Here is a 22172-nt window from a genome sequence, read left to right on the forward strand (position 1 = left end):
AACCGTCTCCACCCCCGACCTGGGAGGACCAGACCCACACTTGGTAATGACCTTCAGAAAGCACAACAGAGACAAGGGGCCCAGGTTTGTCATTTAATGCCCAATCATCACAACACGTGGAGGTTTACATGGTGCTCGTCAAGGCAGGACGCAGGGCAAAACCAGAAACCCGGCCAGAGGTGAGTGACCCGAATGGAATCCCAGCACAGAGACCAGGGTCCCTCTAGACACATGTGCCACATACAAGGCTTCAGCACTTACCCAGGAGCCAGCAGGCTGGCTGGGCTTCTGCTCACCGAGGGTCCCCATGGTAGGCTAGGGTCCTAGGATGAGGTGGGGACCTCAGGACACAGTGATGAGAACCAGAAAGCTGCTTGCAAACAACCCCAAAAGTCTTTCACTTCAAATGCTTTAAGCCACACAATGCTTGGACGCAGGAGCACGCAAACTCTTTCACTAAAAACTAAACACGGCGCAGAACTGAGGCTGAACACCTGGAAAGAGGAAATAAAGTCAAAACCACACTACAGCCAGTTTTAACACGCTCCACCATCCCCCTCTTCTTCCCGGTAGCCGCACTGCTCAGACCACAGCGTGGCTGTGGAGGAGAGATGCTACTCTGGTTTTAAGAAATCTCTTTGAATCTCCAACTCTACTGAACAATTTAATGCTACTGGGTTCCGGGGAGTCCCTGAGCCTTTGATGCCCCTGGGGACACGAGTGACAGGGGTGGGGTGGGGGGCTGCCAGAGCGGCTGGGAAATTTCCTGGCAGAAATAATTTACCTCAGAAAGAAACTGTCTTTTCTTCTACCCTGGTTTTAAAGTTTACCTGGGTCCTGAAGGGAATTCCACTCAAAATGCTTCTTAAAGTACTTGACGGAACTTGGGAGGTTTCAGGCATCACCGGGAAGAAAGAGGCACAAGCTTGTTTCTTACACCAAGCCTGAGGCTTGGCCTGGGTGGTCCCGCCGCTGGGCCAGGACAGGTGTGGAGGGGACAGGACGGCAGGAGTGCCAGCTGCTCTGGATATAGGTCATGGGTCCAAGGGACAGCCTCTCTGTCCAGCCCTTTGGCTGGGCTTTGGGGATGAGCTTCAATTCTGGCTGGACTTCACTATTAAATTCATTTCCCTTTTCTATGATTTAATTCTAGGAGAAAGTTCTAGAGAGAGCTCAAGGCATGGAAGTCAGACAGCTCTGTCCTCAGATATGGCGCATGGCTAGGTGGCGGCCCAGCAGAGAGCTCACAACAGCTATGCCATCTCCAGCCCCACCCGCCCCAAACCAGATCCCCGGCAGCACCCCTTCCCCCCACCCAAGGGCCAAGGTGGTCCCTTGGCCCTAGGCATGCTGGGCTTCAAAACTGCCTTCTGATGAGACCCCTGTGTGAGTATTTAGAGAATAGAGACCAAAGTCACCTCTGTAAAGCATAAAAAACTAGCCCTGTTTATAGAGCAGGGTATCTGTGACCATTCCTAAGAGGGCACTAACTTGGGGACCCAGGAAGTTGAGCAAATGACAAGGCCTGACTGTCCCCAGCTGGGCATTAGCTCACATTGGACCCCACCCCCAAAGAAGCCCGCCTTCCAAACTTCAGAAGCCAGTAGGTCAGCTCAGGAGCAATCCCATGGAGCCAACTTCATATTTGAAACCAACTTAATGCTACAAACTTAAAAAAATAAAAGTGCTGCCCAGCTGAGCCCCTGAGGAAACCTAGCTCCCTGAGGGTGGGCGGTGGGTCTCTCAGACCACCACCCCCGGCTGCCTCTCTCAGGAAGGCACAGCCTTGGCTCAGTCCAGAGCCCCCCCCCCCACCCCAAGTTGGGAGGGGGAGGAGAGTTGACTGCCCCATACCCAGCTGGGCTACGGGGACAATGTGGGATGGTCAAGCCTCTGGGGGATGCAGTGAGGTCAAAAGACCTTCTTAGGACCCCAAGCCTGAAGAGGTAACATAAGCCCGTCTCCCCATTAGCTGCCAACGTCTGGTCTGCAATGAAGACTCTTCCCTGTCACCCCTGCAGCATCCTGTGACAAAAGGAGCCAACATGCCATCAAGCCGTGGTCACTTCTGTCCCTGGGGGTCTCTGTGACAGCTGGGGGGAAGGGGAGGTCCTTAAAGAATCACCCCCTTCAACAGATGCGGCAAAAAAAATCCTTCTAGGGAAGGGGAGGACGATACCAGCAGCTACCAGCAGAGGTGCTTTCTGGCAGTTTCTTAGTTCATTCGTACCCTTGTCCATAGTGGGGCTGTCTCTGCCGCCCAGGTCCTCAGTGTAAAACAGCCCCTGTCCCAGCAAGAGGCAACAACGGAGGAAAGGTGCCCACAGCAGCGGACAGCTACTTCCACGTTCGTGCCCCAGTTTCCCCGGGACCTCTTCTCGGCTGACTCCCTGGAACCAATTCTGGGACAGAGGAGACCAGGAATCCTGCAGCCCCCGCTCGAGAGAATTAGGAGGCTGAAGTGCAACTGGCATTCCAGCAGACTGGATGGCCCCTGAGGCCCAGTCCCCATTGCTGGGGGGAGTCAGGGAGTTGGCCTGGGCCCCTGCAAGCCCCGGCCTGCCCTTGGACCTGTCGGAGGAGACGTCTTCCTAGGAACTAGAACAACCTCCCTGCTAAAACTCAGGGAAGGCAAACAAACAAAACTCAACCTGAAATAAATACAAAGGCATTAAGTGCTTCTTGATAAACAGAGGGTCCTAATTGCCCCTCTAAAGGCAGTTGCAGGGCCTCTCCTTGGACCTGGTCACCTCCCCTGTGGCCCTTCACATGAGAGGTCAGAGGTCAGAAGACTGGCTGGGTCTTCCCAGGCCCAGTTTCCATGAAGAGGACAGGAACCCAACCCCTGACAGGCTCCTCCCCCGTAATCCTGTCACGTTCCCCCGACAGCGTGGCCGGCAGGTGGTAGGTAGGAAAGGAAAAGGGGGGACCCCCATACCCTGAGGGCAGCACCTCGTGTCACATCTGTGCAGGCAGAGGGCCTGTCAGTCTGCCTGTGAGGAGGTGGAGACTGGCGGGGTTGCCGGGGCACAGGCAGGGGCCATTCAGTTAACCAGCAGGTCCCCGAGGTCATAGGTGTCGAAGAGGTCACTGATGCCCTCCCCGCCATCCAGGCCCCACAGGTAGCTGTCCTGGTCCAAGGGCGGGGAGAAGCTGATCAGAGGGGAGCCGCACGGCGGTGTCGGGGACAGGAGCTGGTCTTCGGTCTGCTGCAGGAGTGGGTGTGACGGCTCCAGCATGCTGTCGGTGGCCTCCAGCGGGACAAGGGACGGCAGGAGTGGCGGCAGGACCTGCTGGGACGTCAGCGCTGGTGCTGGAGACAAATCGACAAGGGTCATGCCTGATGCTGGTGCCCGAAAGCCTCTGGTCAGACCTCCGAGAACAAAAACAGCCTCTGGTCTCTCCTACCCTGGCTCACGCCTGACAGCACAGGACACCCTGCCCTTTCCCGCCCCAGCTCCAGCAGCCCCCCTCCTTCACCCACACTCTCCCCTCCCCTCTCGTGTCTCCACACCCACCCCCAGCTTCTGCAGTCACCCTACCCCCTTTCACCATCAAGGTCCTGGCCCCTGAAGTCACTGTCTCTTTTTCCTGCATCATCAATTCCTCTCACTCTCCTAGATCATTCCTGTCAACACACAGACATCCTCTAATAACTCTTATCTTTATTATGTTTTTTTGGCCGCACCACGCAGCATGAGGGATCTTAGTTCCCCGACCAGGGATCGAACCCACGCCCCTTGCGATGGAAGCGCGGAGTCTTAACCACGGGACCGCCAGGGAAGTCCCTAATAGCTCTGATCTTTAAAGAGCATCCTCCCCTGACCTCACGACTCTCTCCAATTACCAGCCCACTGTACTGCTCCCTTTCACAGTGAAGTTTCTTAAGAGTTACCCGTGCTCACTCCCTACTTCCCCACCACTATTCACGCTTCAACCCACTCCGACCTGGGGTCTGTCTGAACCAGCGCTAAATGTTGCTAAACCCAGGGGTCAGCTCTCTGGCCTCATCCCATGTGACATCCAGCAGAATCTGATGCAGTCATTGGTACTAGATTCTCCTGGTTTTCTTCCTACCTCTTTGGCTGCTTCTTCTTGGTCTCCTTTCCTGGATCCTCCTCCTCTTCTCAACTTCTAAACCCTGAAGCCCAGGGGCTCCATCCTCCGATTCTTCTCTCCTCTGGCTGCACTCCTCGCCAGGTGATCTCAGCCGGCCCCGTGGCTTTAAATCCGTCTCCAGATCTACTGCTCCCAGATGGATGCCTCTGGCACAGACCCCACCCACCGGCTCTGGGCTCCTGCTACATCTCTACTTGATGTCTACGCTAGGTCAGAACTCAGCATGTCAAAACGAAACTCCCGGTCTTCCCCCAAACCTGAGTCTTCCCCCATTGTATTTAATGAACCCCCGCCCACTCAGCTGCTTAGGCCAGAAGGCCCAAGAATCACCTGTAATCCTGCCATTTCCCCGCATCCGACCCAGCAGCAAGTTCGGTCACCTCCACAACCAAATCAACCCTCTAAGCTGCCCATGTCTCTTCAGTCCCGCTGCTGTGATCTGTGGCTCGCCCCTTCCTCTCACCCAGGCCCCTGCTAGAAGCCTTCTCACCAGTCACCTTGCTTCGACTCTTGGCCCTTGCAGTCTGTGCTCTGACTTAAAAATGGCTTAGAGGGACTTCCCTGGCGGTCCAGTGGTTAAGACCCCGCGCTTCCAACGCAGGGGGCACAGGTTCGATCCCTGGTCGGGGAATAAGATCCCACGTGCCAAGTGGCGCAGCCAAAAACAAAAATGTGGCTTAGAATAAAATCCAAGTTCCCACCAGGACTGAGCAGGCCTGGCGTGACTTGGTCCCGGCCTCCCTTTCTGCTGCCTCTCCCACCTCCCTCCCATAGCTGACACTCACCTCTCCAGACACACCGGCCATCACCTACTCTTCAGCACACCAGCTCATTTCCATTTAGAGGTAAGGACGTGATTCCCTACACAGGCATGTGGAGCAGGGCACCGGAAATCCCCTGCCAAATATACCCTGACGCCCAGAATCTCACCATCTGAGTCGTTCCTTACCAACCAAGCATTGCTTTGAAAATACAACCATGTCAGTGTGCCAGACCACCTGATCAACCTTGAGCTAGCTGTATAACTTTGGGCAAGTGACAACGTTCATAGGTCTCCGTTTCCTCACCCCTAAAATGGGGATGATGATTATACCTGCCTCCGGTTGTTGAGAGGCTTAAATGGTAAGTGCAGATAAAGAACAGCTGGTCTGCAGGCCGCCCTTAAAAACAAAAATAGCTCCCATTTCCCAAGGGCTTACTCCCTCAGCTCTGATCTCAAGGAGAGGCCTGTTTCACCTACTTGGACACTCCAGAAGCCCCAGGGGGAGGCACTGTTGTTATGTCTATTTACAGATGAGGAAACTGAAGCTCAAAGAAGCCAATTAAATGTAGTATTTGAATGAAAAAAAAAATCAAATGTTTGTTTAGCACATTGCAGAGGCCTGCGCGTGTTAGAGTACAAGGCCTGGCTTGGGAGTGAGGAAGAGGTTGGGGGCTCAGTCCTCAGCCCCTCACCAGCTACAGGACCCGGCAACTCAGTTTTCCCAGCAGGAAAAATAAGGACCCACCACCCTGAGTTGTGGAAGCAGTAACCGAGCTATCACATGTGAGAGCCTCTACCTCAGGTCCGACCCCTCCCACCCATCCATCCATCCATCCTCTCTCTCTCCCTCTTTCTCTGTCTCACTGTTTATCACATCCAGAAGAGAACTGCTCTTTGTAACATCTGTGCCTCCACTGCACCCTGAATGGCTCATATTCACTTAAATATCTCCAAACCCACACATAATAGGTGTCCAGTTCACATAAGCTTTTAAAAAGTCACATTCACGCTGTATCATCACCTGAAACGCACCCAATAATCACGAGGGAGTTTTAGTGTCCCCCTTTTTGGAGACGTGGGAACAGAGGCTCGGAGGGGTTAAAGTGACTCCCCCACAGTCACCCCATCATAGGAGGTGAGATGCAGACTCACACCCGAGTGTCCCAGCTTCAGCTCCTGTGCCCTCAGCCACATGTAGGTTTAAGTCAGAAAGTCACAGCCCGGAGGGATGTTCAATGACTCAGGTTCAGATTCGTCCCATTACAGATGAGGGAAACGAGGTCCCCAAGCAAGAATGATTCCCCTGGTGGCTCCAGAACTAGGACGGGAACCTGGGTCCTAAGACTGTAGTGGCCTCCTCTTTGGACCAGGCCCTTGGTGCTTGTATCTCGGGCCAGGCTGACTTCTGGGCTGGCCCCTCCATCTACTGTTCCATAAGCCTCTATCTAAGCTTTTCGGGCCTCAGCCTCTTGACTTGTACAACTGAGGTAAAATCCTTGTCCTTGCTTATGCGGTAGGGTCCTCCACCTCTGCCCAAGGTCTCAGATGACAACTGAAGGTTCTAACTCTGGAGAGCCGTGCACATGTTGACAGTGGAGTGAGAAAGCAGAGCGCGGGGAGGAGGAGGGGAGAACAGGGTGGGGCACAGGTCTGGACTGGGAGATAGGCACTGGGAGGTTCTCAAAGGGACAGATGGTCGGTTCAGGGAGAGCCCTGGTCCTGGGACCAGGCTGGAACACAGGAGAGATCGCTAGAGAAGAACTGGGAGTCTGGGCTCTTGTCTGAGCTCTGCCACTAACTTGCTGTGTGACCTTAGGAAAGTTACTTGCCCTCTCTGGGCCTCAGTTTATTCATGTGTAAAATGAAGTGTTGAGTTAAATCAGGGGTCAACAAACTTCTGTAAAGGGCTAGATAGTATTTTAGGCTTTGCAGGACACGTACGGTCTCTGTCACACAGTCACTTGCCCTACGCCGAGCCCCCAACTCTTTAAAAATGTGAAAACCATTCTTAGCTCATGGGTCATATAAAAACAGGCCAGATTTGGCCTGCAGGCAATAGTTTTATTAACCCTTGAGTTAAAGAAATGGAATCCAATCTGGGTTCTGTGGATACCTGCCTCCACCACCACACACACAAAAAGCCTCTTCCACCAGACCAGTTCTAGCTCTGCATTTGTTTAAACACTAGCGTTCTACTTAGGGGAATTCTGCTGCTAAGAAAACAAAAGCGGAACACTGGCCTACATGGCCTCGAAGGATCCTACCGATCTAACCTGATCTCAGTAAAGGGCAAAAAACATTCTGGGGGAGGGGCCTTCATAGGCTCCCATTTCTACTCCTGCCCAACTCCCAGTCTCCCTGGGGAGACCTCGGGGACTCTGCCACCTCTTTCCTCCTTGGCAACGGCCTCATACTACTTCCTGCCAGGCATAGACAGCTTTTAGCTCTACCACCCACCTCCCAGCCACCGTCCTTCCTTGATTTGTTCTGTGCCTTGTGGAGAGAGCCCTGGGCTAGAGTGTGGAGACCAAGGTTCAAGACACAGCTCTGCTGCCTCCCAGCTAGGAGGCCTTGGGCAGCTCACATCACCTCTGTTTCAGTTTATCTATCTCTAAACTGGGAACAATAAAACCTACCTCAAGAACCGCTGTGAGGAGTAATGTGATAATGGATGTACCTGGTACACAGCCGTGGTTAAAACACCTTAGTTATTATCTCCTAAGAAAGTGCTGAGCCTTCGTCAGAAAATCTATAGTTTCCATTTACTACGGGCTTATTGAGTGTCAGGAGCTCTGCCGTTAGGAGCTGTTACAGAAGTAGCAGTACTAGTGGCAGTGGCCGTAATAATGATAATAATAGCTAACAGTTATTGCCAGGCACCGTGCTAAATGCTTTACCTATATTAACTCATTTAATGTTCACAAACTATGAAGTAGATGCTATGCCCAAATTACAGATGAGGAAATTAAGGCAAAGAGAGGTAAAGTAACTTGTCCAAGATCATACAGCTGGTAAGTGGAAGAGGTGGGATTCAAACCCAGGCGCCCCTCTGCCCAGAGCAGCAACAATCTCCGCACTGAGACAAGGAACGTGCATGTGCTTTATAAAGTGTAAAGGGCAATGCACACATGTGTGGGTGAAGGACTGTATCCCCTGCTGCTGGGTAGAAGGTAGGTACCCAACAAATGCTGACACGGAAGAGGGAAACTCTAAGGCTGGTCCCTCTCGGCATCCCTTGTCCCTCTGGACAGAGGGTCTCACCTGAGGATGCCGTGGATTCCGTGATTCCAGGGTTGATGCTGCTGCTGGGCTGGGTGGCGTCAGGGCTGGGACTGAGGGCGGAGGTGGAGGGGAGGGGCTCCTTGGCAGGACTGTTGGGCTCCTGCACCTCTTCTGGGCACAGGTAGACTTCGATGGGCCCCTGCGTGCTCTTCAGATATATCTGCAGGTTCTCCTGGAGAAGGAAGAGAAGCCAGGTCATGGCTCTGGGCAGCTGGACTTACTCATGGCTCAGTGGGTATGGACGGACACATGAGGCTCCCACCGTCCATATAAGCACGCTCGGCTCCTGAGCTGGGTGCTGGGCCTGCCCCATGTGGTCTGTGGTAGACATCTGTCTGGCCCCGAGACCCCCTTCTTTTAGGGAGAGTGCCTTGATTTTCCTTTGGGAAATCACTCCTCCCCCACTCTCAGCCTGAGCTGGTATCATAAAAGCTATCTTTGCCACGGCAAGGGGAGAGCCCACCTGGGAACGGAGTTGGCACAGAAAATGGCAGAGTGAGATGGAGAGTGTGAGGCCGACTTTACGACACGGTTTGAGCCTCTGCATCCAGCCTTGCCAGCAATCCCCAAATCTCCCCCTGGACCTGTCACTTGGTTCCCCCCGGGTCCCCCTCACTTAAGCCAGTTGGACTTGGCTTTCTGTTATTTGTAACCAAGAGACCGATACTTGGCTTTCCTGCCCTTGCCTCCTGCTTACCTCGTACCCGCAGCTTGAGCCACAACCGGCAACGCACATGCTGCTGCCGATCGCATTCAGGTGTCTACACCTGCGCCCAGGCAGTCCCTCTGCCTGCCCCTACGGGCCTTATATAGCTTAATGTTTGTCCACTAAACAAATTATTTCTGGAGCCCTTATCAGACTCTGGGCTGGGGGTACCACATGGGTGGAACACGGCTTTGTGGAGGTTACACTCTAACAGATGAAGCAGAACATAATTATGTAATCACCAATATATCCCGGCAAATGGAGGTTAAGTGCGATGGAAAAGAACACGTGGTTATGAAGTCTGGAGGTAATCAGGGAAGGCTTCTTGAGGAGGTGATGTTCAAGTTGCGACCTGTAGGATGAATAGCAGTAAACCAGGCAGAGAGAGGGAAGAGCATTTCGGCTGGAGGGAATAGCGTGTGAGAAGGTCTTGTACTGAGGTCGAGCTTAGTGTGGTGGGGAAACGGCAGGCAGGTCAGTGTGGCTGAAGTAAAGACAGAACGGGGTCAGCATGCGAGAGGAGGTGGGTGAGGTCAGAGCACAGACAGCCTCATAGGGAGTGTAAGAATTCTGGTCTTTAAACTAGGTTAACATGGAAGGATTGCTGTGAGTACTGACACTGCTGTGTGTGAGTGCACGTGTGCGGGAACGCAGGGGCTGGTGGGATGCGGAGAGGAACCAGGAACAGAGATTTTCTCAGGCTGGTACCTAATGCCTGATACCCTTTCCAGCTTCCGCCACTTCTGCCCCAGCTCGGAGACCATCAGTCTTGCCATGGCCACCAGCATGGACCAGGGAAGCTTGGGACTAGGCAGTGCCAGGAACGGAACCTGCAGAGCTGTCTGGAATGTTCCTAACCCTGCTCTCCACTAAATGCTTCCCCTCTCACCTCGCTCCTGTCAGGCACTTCCAGTCTCGTCTGCGGAGGGGCCTTGACAGCGATCACCGTCTGCTCCTTAAAGTTGCCCACAGCACGGATGTCCTGGTAAGTCACGTAGGCCAGTGTAGGGGCAGGAGAGTCAAGAGAAGTGACTGTCTGGTCAAAATTAAAACTCCCGGCCTGCCCGGAAGGGATCTAACCCACCTCTCAAAGACTCTGAACACCCCAAAACTGTAACCTGTTCTTTTAATCTCATAAGCTACCTTGGACCCCTTTAGAAATGGGGGTATGAATCATTAAAAAAAATGCTGCCTTATATCAGCTTTTTACATAAAGGCTTCATCTGCCAAGCTAGATTTTTAGCTCTGAGAGGTCAGGAAGACATGTCTTATTTCTTTTTATTTCTCACAATGCCTACTATCCTTCCAGAAATACAAGGTCAGATCCAAATACCAATTAGATGGTCCAACCATTTGGAAAAAGTATATGTAAAGCCATATGCAAAGTCTATGCTCTCTGACCTCATTGTTTCAATCCTAGGAATCTAACCTAGGGAAATAAGTAAAAAACCTGGGAAAAGTTTCTATCTATGAAGATATTTGGGACTTCCCTGTTGGCACAGTGGTTAAGAATCTGCCTGCCAATGCAGGGGACACGGGTTCGATCCCTGTTCTGGGAAGATCCCACATGCCGTGGAGCAACTAAGCCCGTGCGCCACAACTACTGGAGCCTGCACACCCTAGAGCCCAAGTGCCGCAACTACTGAGCCCGTGTGCCACAACTACTGAGCCCATGTGCTGCAACTACTGAAGCCCGCATGCTTAGAGCCTGTGCTCCGCAACAAGAGAAGCCACTGCAATGAGAAGCCTGGGCACCGCAACAAAGACCCAACGCAGCCAAAAAATAAAAAAATAAAAATAAATAAAGATACTCATCACAATGTCGCTTTATAAAACAGAAATCTAGAATTGATCTAAATGCCCATTCTAGGCCTTATCAACAAACCATAGTGGTCTGAGTAGGACATTCTCAAACCATTTAAATATTCCCTGGCGGTCCAGTGGTTAGGACTCTGCACTTCCACTGCAGGAGGCACGGGTTCGATCCCTGGTCGGGGAAGTAAGATCCTGCAAGCTGTGCGGTGTGGCAAAACAAAAAAAAACAAACAAAAATATATATGACGTTAAACCATATGAAACTGCTGTTTTTATAGGAAAAAAAAAAAAGGTCCAATATCAGCAATTTCATGTGGATCAACCAAATAGTTAGGAAGGATATGTAACAACATAAAAACCACCTATGGTAGTATACTAAGTGGAGAAAAGCAGAATATAAAACGTTGTGTACAGCAGGTACACACAGTATTTAAATAACACACACCCTGTGTATAGCTAAGGAATGATGGCTGTGTTAGGGTGGCAGCTCTTTTTTCTTTTCTCCATTTTCCAGATTTACAGAAATGTACTTGTCTTATTTTTATAATGAGAAAGTAACTTCAAGAGACCCAAGAGGTGGACTTCCCTGCTGGCGCAGTGGTTGAGAATCTGCCTGCCAATGCAGGGGACACGGGTTTGAGCCCTGGTCTGGGAAGATCCCACATGCCGCGGAGCAGCTGGGCCCCTGGGCCACAACTACTGAGCCTGCGCGTCTGGAGCCTGTGCTCCGCAACAACAGAGGCCGCGATAGTGAGAGGCCCGCGCACCGCGATGAAGAGTGGCCCCCGCTCGCCGCAACTAGAGAAAGCCCTCGCACAGAAACGAAGACCCAACACAGTCAAAAATAAATAAATAAATTAAAAAAAAAAAAAAAAAAAAAGAGACCCAAGAGGAAAAGCCACTGAGGAAGGAAGACACAGATATGCCAGACCCCTAGGGTGGATCAGTCCCTGCAGGGAGGTACTGCCTCAACTCTGGGTAGTTATGAGCAGGCAACAGGCCCCCTGCTCCCGGACCCCTTCCCCCCAACCAAAGAGGATATCTCTTGTTGGCCTTGTCTTCCGTCAGGTGCTTGAAGTTCAGAGAGCAGCTCTGGATGAGCTGGTCCAAGGCCTGCTCCATGCTCATTAGCTCCTTCAGCTCCTGCCCCAGCTGCTGCTGCTTCCCAGGCCGGGTGGGGTCTTCAAACAGTCCTCTGCCTCTGGGGACAGAGCAGTCCCCCAGTGTCAGTCTCAGTCTACATCCAGGGACCCCAACCCCAGGGCTGCTGTGCAAAGCTGCACAGACGGTGTGGGCAAAACTCCAGGAAGAGGCCATTCACATGGTCTATGATGGTGCCTCCTGGCTTGTACAAATCAGTGGTCCTGCCTAGCTCCCAGGGAGCTGCCAGGGATTGGAACTTGATGTTTGGGGGTTGGGCTAGGGAAAAGAAACAAGTCAGGGCCTGACACCACTTTTGGGGGGCTTTCAACTCTACCCACCCTACTCCCCCAAATGGCAGGGAGCTGGAGTGACCTCACTCCTGACTTCTCTGCCTGCGTTCTCTTAGAGTTCATGCTAGGGGTTGCAGGTCTGTTCTTTAAGACCTTACAGAAGTGAGGAATGGAGTCTGTAGTACTTATGTCTCAGCTGGAAGGAGTCTGGGTTACTACTGCGCAGATCCCAGAGGACTTTCCTAAGTTAGAAGAGGGCAATATTGAGACCCCTGACTAAAGAGGATCTGGGGTCCTCTTAGCCTTTACACGTCCTATAAATCATTCTCTGACCCTGCCATGCTCTCCTAATACTACTTCAGCATATACACCTGCTCTTCCATCCCCCTCTTAAATACATTGGCTCCACCCGCAGCGTGTAAGCTTACTGGATGTTGCCCTTGATTTCCCCCGCCAGCACTTGTGCCCATTGGATGTTGCTCTCAGGCCCGCCCCCTACGTTCACAACCTCAGGATATTGCCCCTGGCTCCGCCCACAGCACGCGCACTCATTGGTGCCATCGGCCCCAGCCCAGGCACTCACACCCACTGGATGTTGTTCTTGGCCTTCTTGCGGATGAGCTGGATGCCCTCCAGCACATTGGTTATGTCGTAGATGCGCCGCTTCTGCACGTCCAGCACCTCAGCCGCCCAGTTAAGGTCCAGGACCCCATCCTCAGACTCGCTCAGGAGGTAAATGAATTTCTTGGTGAGCAGCCCCAGCGACGTGTCATAGCGAGTCTTCTCCCCAGGCGACTTGGGGGCTGACGAGGAAAGGGGCTCAGCCACTGCTCAGAGAGGGCCCCCTGGGGAACTTCCTCCATTGACCTGGACCCACTTTCCAGTTTACACCCTCCATGTAAGCACCCACTTTCCAGTTTACAGAGCACTGGGAGGGAGGGGGGTCATTCACCACCATTGTTCAAACAGGGAATCTGATAACTAGAGAGGCAAAGTGACTTGCTTAAGGTTTCACAATCGGGGGCAGCGTCGGGGCTGGAAACCAAATATTCTAACTCTTGGTTCGCACCTTTCCACCAAAGCTCAGGGCAGCCATACCGCCACCACCACTAACAACAACAAATGCTTACTGTGTGCAGCTCACTGTTCTAAGCACTTTCCATATACAACAAATTTAATCCTTAACAGCACCCTATAAGTTTGTTGTATAACCATCCCCATTTTACAGGTGAGAATACTGAGGCACAGACAGATTAAGTAACTTGCTCAATTCACTCAGCTAGAAAGTGGCAAAGCTGGGACTTAAATCCAGACAGTCTGGCTCCAGAGTCTCCCTTCCTAACCTTTACCCTATCCTGCCAGTTATGTCAGGAATTTGGAATTAGGGTAGGGAGGGAATGACAAGAACATGTTTATAGACTTGTTTTTTCCTTCCCTTCCAGTTTTATTGAGATATAATTGACATACAGCACTGACATACAGACTTGCTCTTTCTTTCTATGTGTCATGTAATGATTATCTGAGAGGAATCAGTCCTATTATGTCACATGTGGCAGGTTCATGAAAAAGGTCCCTTTCTTAATGAGGTCGATGTCACAAGACCACATCTCAGCTGCAGCATCTTAAACCACAAGAAGACTTTTGCAATCTAGTGACTTGCAAGTCATATAGCAAGTTAATGGCTAAACTAGTTCTGGAAACTGAATTTTAGAGAGTCTCAGATTCCTCTAGAAGGGGACTTTAGAACCCCTTAATACATAGACAGCAAGTATTTGGCACACAGACAGTGTTGTCAATTTTTGCATTCATGGCAGATATTACTAACTGATAGTGCACTTGGGATCCTTCAATAAAGAGCTCTGGGCAGCCTCTACTAATCCGTTGGAGACGAAACTTTCTTGCTATTCCTGATCTAGCTGCGCCTTGCTTTACAGATGAGACAGCTAAGATTCACAGAAGAGGAGTGACCAGTCAGGTCAGAACAGAGTCCTGACCAGACCCTCAAGCTTACCACCCAATAACATACCTTCTTTATTAGGTCTCTTTCCCCCCAAATTAGAATTCCTCCCTAACACAGTTGCTTAAACGCCCTCCCAAACCAGAATATTGACTGAAAATATCAAGAGGCAGAAACTGGGCTCTGGTCCTGACTCCACTGACGAGCAGTGTGACCTTGGGTAAGTCACTGAAACTCTGAGTCTCCAGTTGCCTCATCAGTAAAAGGGGGATAATCCACCTGCCTGGCAGGATCCAGTGAGAAGGCACAGGAAACTGCTGTGTAAACCAGAAAGTGTGCTACAAATATTAGCCCTGGTGATTTGGGCAGGGCTGCTGCCCTCTGCCCCTGCCCACCCCACCCCACCTCCAGTCTCCTGAGCCTGCCCTTAGATACCCCATCGGCGTGGCTTACTTTTGGGGCTGGGGAGGCCATCCACTCTAATGCACTTCCGCTTGGGAGTCCGGAATTCAGGGACCACAGGCCTCCCGATCCCCTCCAGGTCCAGCTTCCTTTTGGCCTTGGGGAGAGAGAGGGGAGAGAGGCAGAGTTTGAGAATCATTCGTCCTTTAGCTTTTCCCCGACTTGGGGCCGAAGCACTGAGGCCACCAGCAGCCACCGCCTGCCTCAATTTGCCACCAGTCCTGGGTGAAAAAAATCACTGGACCTGGTAAGGAAATATCAGTGACCTGAAAAATGAGCTTTCAGGGGAAGGAAGTCCTATTTCTGAGGGGCACACAACACTCCCATCTTCCGAGGCCCAGGCGCTTGAGACTACCAAAGCCAGTCTGGGTTTTAATACAGGGTTCCTTAATAACTGGACCCGACACCCGCCTCTCTACCCCCCTCCCCCAGGATGATACAGGGAGGAAGGAGAGGGGAGGTCCTAAAGCACACCAGGCTGGGGAGAGCCCCCGCACCTCCACTGCAGAAGCAGCTGGCTCAGCCAGACTGAGTGCCCATCACAGCCTCACAGCTGGCCCTTATCAGGGCGGGGCTGGGCATCCGCCCAGGCCCAGGGGACTTCCTGGCTCAGTGCCACACCCCAGGGAGGTGTCCACATCGGGAAGCAGTGCAAATATCCCCCATCCCCCTGTTTGGGCTCCAGCTCAAGGGCCCCAGGGCCTCCTGAATAGACTCTATTTGCCATTCTTTCTTTGCCGAGAGGGGCAGACAATGAATCCTTCCCCTGTGTCTTAAGGACAAGCAGCTGAGGTCCCCCTGCTCCCCCTCCCTGTTCCCGCCAAGCTTGGGAAACACCTGCTGGGGAAATCAAACCACAGACCCATCTGCTCCTCTCCACCCCACTGCCACCCGGCCTCAATTACGCCCAGAAGCTGGGCTGGCCCGGAAGGGGCCTCTCTCCTTGTTAGGGCTGGGCAGAGGCAGGGCTGGGGCACTGGGGCACAGGTCAGAGACCCAGGCGTGAGTCTCCCTGCTCCTTCACGGGCTCGCTGTGTGACTTGAGGAAATGCTCTACATCTAGGAGCCTCAGTTTCCTCCTCTGTAAAAGGGGGTAGAAAATACCTGCCAGGGGCTGTTGTAAGGATTCAAGGAGATAACTTTTGTAAAGCACTCAACCTGTGGCTCAGCATTCAGTAGGCGTTCAGGAAATGCAGAGTCCCTTCCCTAAAATCCAAACTCGGCCTCTTCCTAGACAAACTATTCTGGGGGTCACTGAGCCCATTTCCTTCTTCTTCCCTTCCTCCAGTCACCCAGACACCCCTACCTTAGTTGGGACAGAGAGGTCTATTTTAACTTTTGATGGTGAGGTCATGCTCGGCAGGGCTGAGACTTCTAACTGCTGCTGAGCACAGGTGGGCTGACACGCGTGGGAGGTGGTGATGGCTCTTCCTGCTGTCAGCTCCCTTCCCCCTTCTTGTGCCTCCTCCAGGAAGTCTTCCTGGACTGATTTGAGGAGCCCTGCTCCTCGGTTGGAGGAGCCTGGATAAGAGGATCCTCTCCTCCACCTCCACCCAGGCCTGGACATGATCCAAACACCGCATCTCCCTGCTCATTCCTCTTTAAGTCCTTCTGGAAAATATTCCTTTTCTAACCTCCCAGCCGGTGAGATGCTAGATTCTAGGGAAAGTGACCTGCTCTAGTCCCATCTTGTTTAGAGGAAAAGTCCTAATCATTCACTGAGACCTTCCACCGGCCCTAGACCAAGCCCCAATGTTCATCACCTCACTGAATCTTCCCAACGCCACGAATACCCATTTTACAGCTGAAGCAACTGAGACCTGGTGAGCCCAGGACAAGGAGAGGAAGGGAAGTCAGGCTGAGTTCTACCTGAGGCAGAGGTGGCAGCCCAGAGTCTCCCCAGCCCCACTCACCTCCCTCACCTGACGGAAGCCAGCCCCTGCTGAGTTCACAGAACACACCAGGAAGAACCTCACTACCTGCAGAGTGGGGAGGAGGGGAGGACCTTGAACAGAGAACCTGCGCAGGGCCTATCACGTGCTCATCAGTCCTAACTCAGTACTGCACTCTCTCTTGGTGGATGAGAAATGGAGACTCATAGAGGTTAAGCCACGTGCCCAAGGCCACACAGACAAAGAGCAAAGCCAGAGTTTGAACCCAGGTCTGTCTGACTCCAAAACCAGGTATCAGGCTGTTCAGCGCCATCCCGTACACGTTGCCCCAGAACTTGCTGAAATTTGAGCCAAGGCCTGGTTATGTCTACCTGCCCCCATCACTTTACTTCACACAGACACACACACACTGGCCCCCTCCCTTTTCTTCCTCTCCTTCACCCTTATCCTGCACTCTCAGGGTCCCTAAGCAGCAAACTGTCCCCCACCTGAGGACATCTCTCTGACACCTTTGAGCACTGCCCAGAGAAAAGTCAGCTCATCATGGATGGGCCTGAGCCTGCAGAACAGAAGTGGCAGAGGACAAGCCCAGGAGGACAAGGACCAAGGAGAGGCTGAGCACAGGCCTTGGAGTCAGAGCCGCCTGGGTTCCCATCCAGGCTGGGTGAGCTGGGCAAGTCCGCTGACCTCTTGAGCTGCACCTGTAAAAGGGGGCTGCTCTGCTCCTCCCTCCTGGAGGATTCAGTGACGGGGCAACAAAGCGCTTGCTCACGCGGGGGAGCTGCGATCACTAATGCACCAGGGCCACCAGCGAGGGGGAGGTTCAGGGCTGAGCTGAAAAGCATCGGGGATGTGCTGAGGGCAAAGGCCAGCTCGGCTCCAACCTGACCCTCTTAGGCAGCCCCTTTGGCTGTTTCTTAAAGGCCTGGTTAAGATTCAAGCCCACCATGCCAACCCCGAGGGAGAAGAACGAAGCTCCTTCCTCAGGCAGCTCTAGAAGTGAGAGGGCCAGAGACCCCAGACACCACCCCCTTGCAGGCAGCCAGGTGAGGTAACCGGGGCTCAGAGGCGGGGAAGTGACTTGCCGGAAATCACACAGGGAGTGGAGCCAGGTCTCTCCTAAGCCCCAAGCCCTAAGTTAGACGGTGGGGGTAGGAGCCAGTGGAAGGAGTTGAGAGCCTTGCTTCCAGATCCCCGCTCTGCCTCGCGGCGGCCTGGGAGGGACTCACTGCCTTGCCTCCCTAAGCCTACATTTCCTCATCTGACCCGCCTTGTACGGTTGTTCATTAAAATGTTCATTTTCTTCCCTGGTTCTCAGAGGAAATTTGGAAAAGACAGACAAATGAAAAGAAAAGGAGAACTCTGCAGAATCCCACCCTCTTCACAGGTTCCTGCAGGAATGACACAGAGTGAGGCCGTGTGCCCGGCTGGGGCCAGAGCATCCCACCCACGCCTCCTCCAGAGGTGGTGGAAAGAGCTCTAGTCAGGGAATGAGGAGACCTGGGTTCCCGCCTTCATTCTGCCGTTGATCTTGGTCGCCGTCCCTGGGCAGTGCCTAAGGTCCCTTTAAACAGCAGTTCCCCAACAAATCCTGCTCACCCTGCACTTTGCAGCCTGGGCACAAAGCAAGTGGCCACACCCAGGGTTGGGTTTGGAGCTGCTCCAGGTCACACCCTGTTAAAATGAGTAAGCAGGGGGCCAAGGCCTGCCCACCGGGTTTTGGGGCACAGGGCAGCCGGGGACTGACAGGAAAGGGGGCTCTGGGCCCCAGAGGCCTTTAGGGTGGTCTGATGCAAAGAGATGCTCCCACATCTTGGCTTAGGACTTGGACAAGTGACTTCACGTCTCTGCTCAGGTTCCTCATCTGTAAGATGCCTCATCCCGGGCATCTTGGCATCTTGACCAAGATAAGGAATGTGAAGAGTGCCAAGCAGTGCCTGGCACACGAGAGGCATTCAGTAAAAGAGCCATTCTTGCTGTGATCACTGAGCCCCTCCGGGAGGGAGGTACAGACAGATGCACTCAGCTCCTCTGGGAGGGAAGCAGTTCAAAACCACAGCTGTTACTGAAACTCTGCCGGGTCTCCTGAAAGCAGCTGGCCAGAGGAGAGACTGGGCCCACCACTGAGCGCCCTCCCTGGGGGTACCCAGCTCCTAAATCAGGTGGTACTGGGGAAAGTCAAGGCTGCAGAGAAGAGACTAATGATAACCTGCCTTGTGGGTCATATATCTCCCTATATGATCTTGGACAGTTCACATCCCCTCTCTGAGCCTCAGTTTCCCCCTGCAACATGGAGCTACTAAAACCATCTACTTCATAGGGTACAAAACTATTTTAGACTGTAAAATGCTGAACTAAAGATCGGTAAAAACTCCCAGTTATCTTTGGCTGCTTGACTTGTAAAATAGGAATAGCAGTCCTGCCACCTTCCTCCTAGTTGGAAATAATGTACAGGAAGGGGTTCTGAAAGTTTAAAGCCTTGAGCATTGACAAAGCAGGATTCCAGTAGCAGGGAGTGGGGCTCTGCCTGCAGCCAGCAGTGGCTGGAGGCCAAGCCTGCTGATTGACACAGGTCAGATCAGTGCCTCTAGGGCAGAGGGGGTGGTCTTCTCCCTGTACTTGAACTTAACTCACCACTCACAACAAAGCCAACCTACAACATCCCCATCTCCCCTTCCTGGATCCTGCTTCCAAAACCCAGGACCTGGAAGAGACTTGAGATTAGTTAGTCCCACAGCTACTTCGTGCACACACACATTTTCAAGACAAGGAAATGGCTCAGACCAGGGCCAAGACTTGTCCAAGGACATGCAGTGAATTAGCGGCAATCAGGACCAGAAATCAGGCTCCCTAACTATCACCCTCACCTCCCAGGGCTCTTCCCACTCCACCCCACCCTATGGTTGTTTCGATTCTCATGGGCTCCAGGAATTCCACTCCCAAAAAACACACCCTGTGCCTGGTGCCACCACATTTTGGGCCCTCCCTGGCAACGGTCCTGCGGCTTTGAGAAAAGAACAGTCAATCTGAACAGGAACCTCAGAGGGCTGCCCCCACCTTGCACCTGCTACTGGCTGTCTGGGAGAGAAGACTGGGCCTGGGTGAGGACCTAGGGCAGAAAATTGGGAAAGAGTTGGCTGGATGGAAAATTAGGAGTCTCAGCCAAACTGGAGCTGAGAGACCTCCCCCTATTTTAAAGCTCCTATGGTATCCCCAGGCTCAGTTCTGTGCTTGGACAATAGCAGGTGCCCAGTACTGGTTTCTGGGCCAAACAATGAATGAAAGAATGAATGAATGACAGCAAATTGACTCCGTAGACTTCCCCAAGGTCACAGGGTGCACTGGGGGTAGGGCGTTGGGTCTCCACACTCCTGATCCAGCGCTCATTCCATTCCACCCCAGTGGATGAGGTTATTTCATCCCAAGTCTGAAAATGAAAGGCTCTTCTACTTAGATATTGGGGCAATGGGTTGTTCTGGAAGCTGAAAGCTCCCCTTCTCCCTCCCCAGACTCGACCTGCCTCACTCAGACTAGCTCCCAGGCGTCCCGCCCGCCTTTCCCACACCCGTAAAAGCAGAGAGGGAAGCGGTGCGGGGGCGGGGGGGGGGGTCCCCAGCATTACCGGCAGCCGGCCAGCAGGCACGCATCGCACAGCTTGGCCCTCCGGTCCGTGGGGGGTGGCGTCGAGGCAGGTGCCCGGCGCCGCAGCGGGAGGCACAGTCTGCGGGTACAGCTGGGTGTAGTAGGTGGTGGTGGCCGGGCAGAGCTGAGGGCTGCTGAGGCCGGGCGGCCACAGCTCCGTGGGGCTCATCGTGGGCAGACCCTTGGGGGGCGGCCCCGCGGCCGGAGCCAGGGCCCGCGGCCCTCGCAGCATGGCGAGCGCAGCGCCCCCCTCCCCAGCCGGGCCTGGCGCGCCCGCCGGCACCTGCGGGCTTCGGAGCCCGCGGCGGCTCACACGGCCCGCGGCATGGCGCGGAGGCCGGGCAAGGCCGGACCCTCCCCTCCTGGCCCGCCGCCGAGCCGGGCAGTGCTTGGAGATCGCCGCTTGGAGATCGCCCCGCGCCGCCGGCGGCGGCGGCGGCACGGCCAGGGGATGCCCCGCCGCGAGGGCTGCTGCGACCAGCAAGGGCCCCGCGCCCCCTAAGGCTTCAGCGCCTGGGGTCTGGCCCGCTTCGGGAGGGGTCTCTGGGATGCCCACGGGCTCCGCAGAAACGCGATGCGCTCGGACGGGGGAGGGGGACCGATTGCACCGACTCCCTCTCGCCTCGCTCTCGAGTCCTTGAGCTTTTCTCTGCTTTTTTTTTTTTCTGTTTTTTTTTTTTTTTTTTTTAGCGCGAAACTGCGTGCCGCGAAATTCGGATCTCCCGCGGAAAATGCCGCGCTTCGGTTGGTCGCTGCAACAGGCACAGGCTCCACCCCCCGGAAGGACCCGTCCCCGAGGCGGTGATTGCAACACGAGCTGGATGCTTAAAGGGGACGCCACAGCTACTGTCGCCCGGCGCCCGCCCGCGCTGACAGCCAGAGAAACAGACTGGGAGGGTGGTTCCCTCACAGAGCTGAGGCCTGGGCCCGATTTCCCTGGGGGTGGGGGGAACATTTTGGCGCGGAGTCTTGACCTGAGCCCAGACCCAGCAGTACGTTGCCCAGGCCACAGACCTTTTGCTAGTTTGCATTATAGCTCAGCCAACGATAACATATAGGTATTTATACCCTTTTCCCCCCCGCTAAAATGAAAGCCAGGAAACTGTTCTCTTTCTTGGCAAAGGGGCTGAGGGACGGAGCCTAACGTTTATACCTCTTCATAGGGGGATACTAACATCAACTGAGTGCCCACAGTATGCCTAGCACTCTGGAGATGATTACGTCTTATTTAACTTGATCCTACAGTCGTCAGAAGAGGAATGATGATCTTCGTGGTAAAGATGGACAGTCTGAGAGGCTAGGTAACTTGCCCAGGGTCACACAGAGAGATTCGCTGATTTGAGATCTGGCAGTTCAGTCTGGGACAGGCCCGGTCCTGAGCCCTTGCTTGTTCCAATAAGAGGCTCCTCCCCTGCTCTCCCAAGCTGTGCCCCTTGCAGGCTTGGGTGGGGGTCCAGAGTGCACAGTTCTGATTTGTTCACAGTTGTATTCCCAGAGCCCAACACTCAGTAAATATTTGAACATCTCCAGGTTTCTCCTCAACAATCCTTTTGTCACAGGTTTTCCCTCCCTCATTGCCGATAATCCATTTACATTCCTCGTCTCTCCAGTTTAGAGAGGTCAAGGCTCAGAGAAGTGACCTTGGCTAGTGGGTGGCAGAGCTGCTAAAAGCTGCTTCTTAATTCCAGGTCTGCTGATTCCTGCCTGGTGCTGTGTGATTTTTATGCAAGGCTGAGCCTGGCATTCAGAGCACTTCCAGAGTCAGTCCCCAGCTTAATACCTGATCCTCAGATCTGGAGGATGAGGTGGCAATAATACATAGTGGTGAAGAGCCCAGACCTTGAAGTAGACAGCCCTGGGTTCAAACCCAGGCCTGGCCACTTTACTAACTGTGTGACCCCAGGGAAGTTTTGTAAACTCTCTGAGCTTGGTTTTCTTATCCCTTACCAGTCACTTCATAAGGTTGTGGGGAAATCTCATGAGATAATGCATGTAAAGCACTCAGCACAGAGTGTGGTTCATAAGGAACCCCAAGAAATGGCAGCTGTGGTTACATCTCTGGCCTTATCTCCAGTACACAGACCCCTTTACTCCTGTCTAC

The 22172-nt window shown here is 53.4% G+C and overlaps 1 protein-coding gene across 3 annotated transcripts; it reads right to left on the reverse strand.

Annotated features, from left to right (window-relative positions):
* Positions 1 to 87: 87 nt before the first annotated feature.
* Positions 88 to 20569, reverse strand: E2F2 (E2F transcription factor 2). 3 transcript variants are annotated; one of them, XM_036835834.1, is made up of 7 exons: positions 20052 to 20569; positions 14529 to 14634; positions 12708 to 12921; positions 11728 to 11886; positions 9760 to 9874; positions 8144 to 8336; positions 88 to 3313 (listed from the first exon to the last, which is right to left on the reverse strand). In XM_036835834.1, the coding sequence occupies exons 1-7, from the start codon at positions 20301 to 20303 to the stop codon at positions 3045 to 3047; spliced, it is 1308 nt and encodes a 435-aa protein (XP_036691729.1). In that variant the 5' UTR covers positions 20304 to 20569; the 3' UTR covers positions 88 to 3044. The 3 variants fall into 3 exon arrangements, with proteins under 3 accessions (XP_036691729.1, XP_036691739.1, XP_036691718.1); XM_036835844.1 differs by having other exon boundaries at positions 11728 to 11880; positions 12702 to 12921; XM_036835823.1 differs by having other exon boundaries at positions 12702 to 12921; positions 20052 to 20568.
* Positions 20570 to 22172: the final 1603 nt, after the last annotated feature.

Source organism: Balaenoptera musculus, chromosome 1, assembly GCF_009873245.2.
Source record: "Balaenoptera musculus isolate JJ_BM4_2016_0621 chromosome 1, mBalMus1.pri.v3, whole genome shotgun sequence".
NCBI classification, from domain to species: Eukaryota; Metazoa; Chordata; class Mammalia; order Artiodactyla; family Balaenopteridae; genus Balaenoptera; species Balaenoptera musculus.

Bases quoted from the DNA above. Each gene is read 5' to 3' on its own strand.
- E2F2 (XM_036835823.1), bottom strand. From the start codon at position 20,303: ATGCTGCGAGGGCCGCGGGCCCTGGCTCCGGCCGCGGGGCCGCCCCCC. The intron at 12,922-14,528 runs GTAAGCCACGCC...TTTCCTCGTCAG, and splicing joins TGGCCTCCCCAGCCCCAAAA to CCCCCAAGTCGCCTGGGGAG. The intron at 11,887-12,701 runs GTGAGTGCCTGG...CTCTGTCCCCAG, and splicing joins AAGAACAACATCCAGTGGGT to AGGCAGAGGACTGTTTGAAG.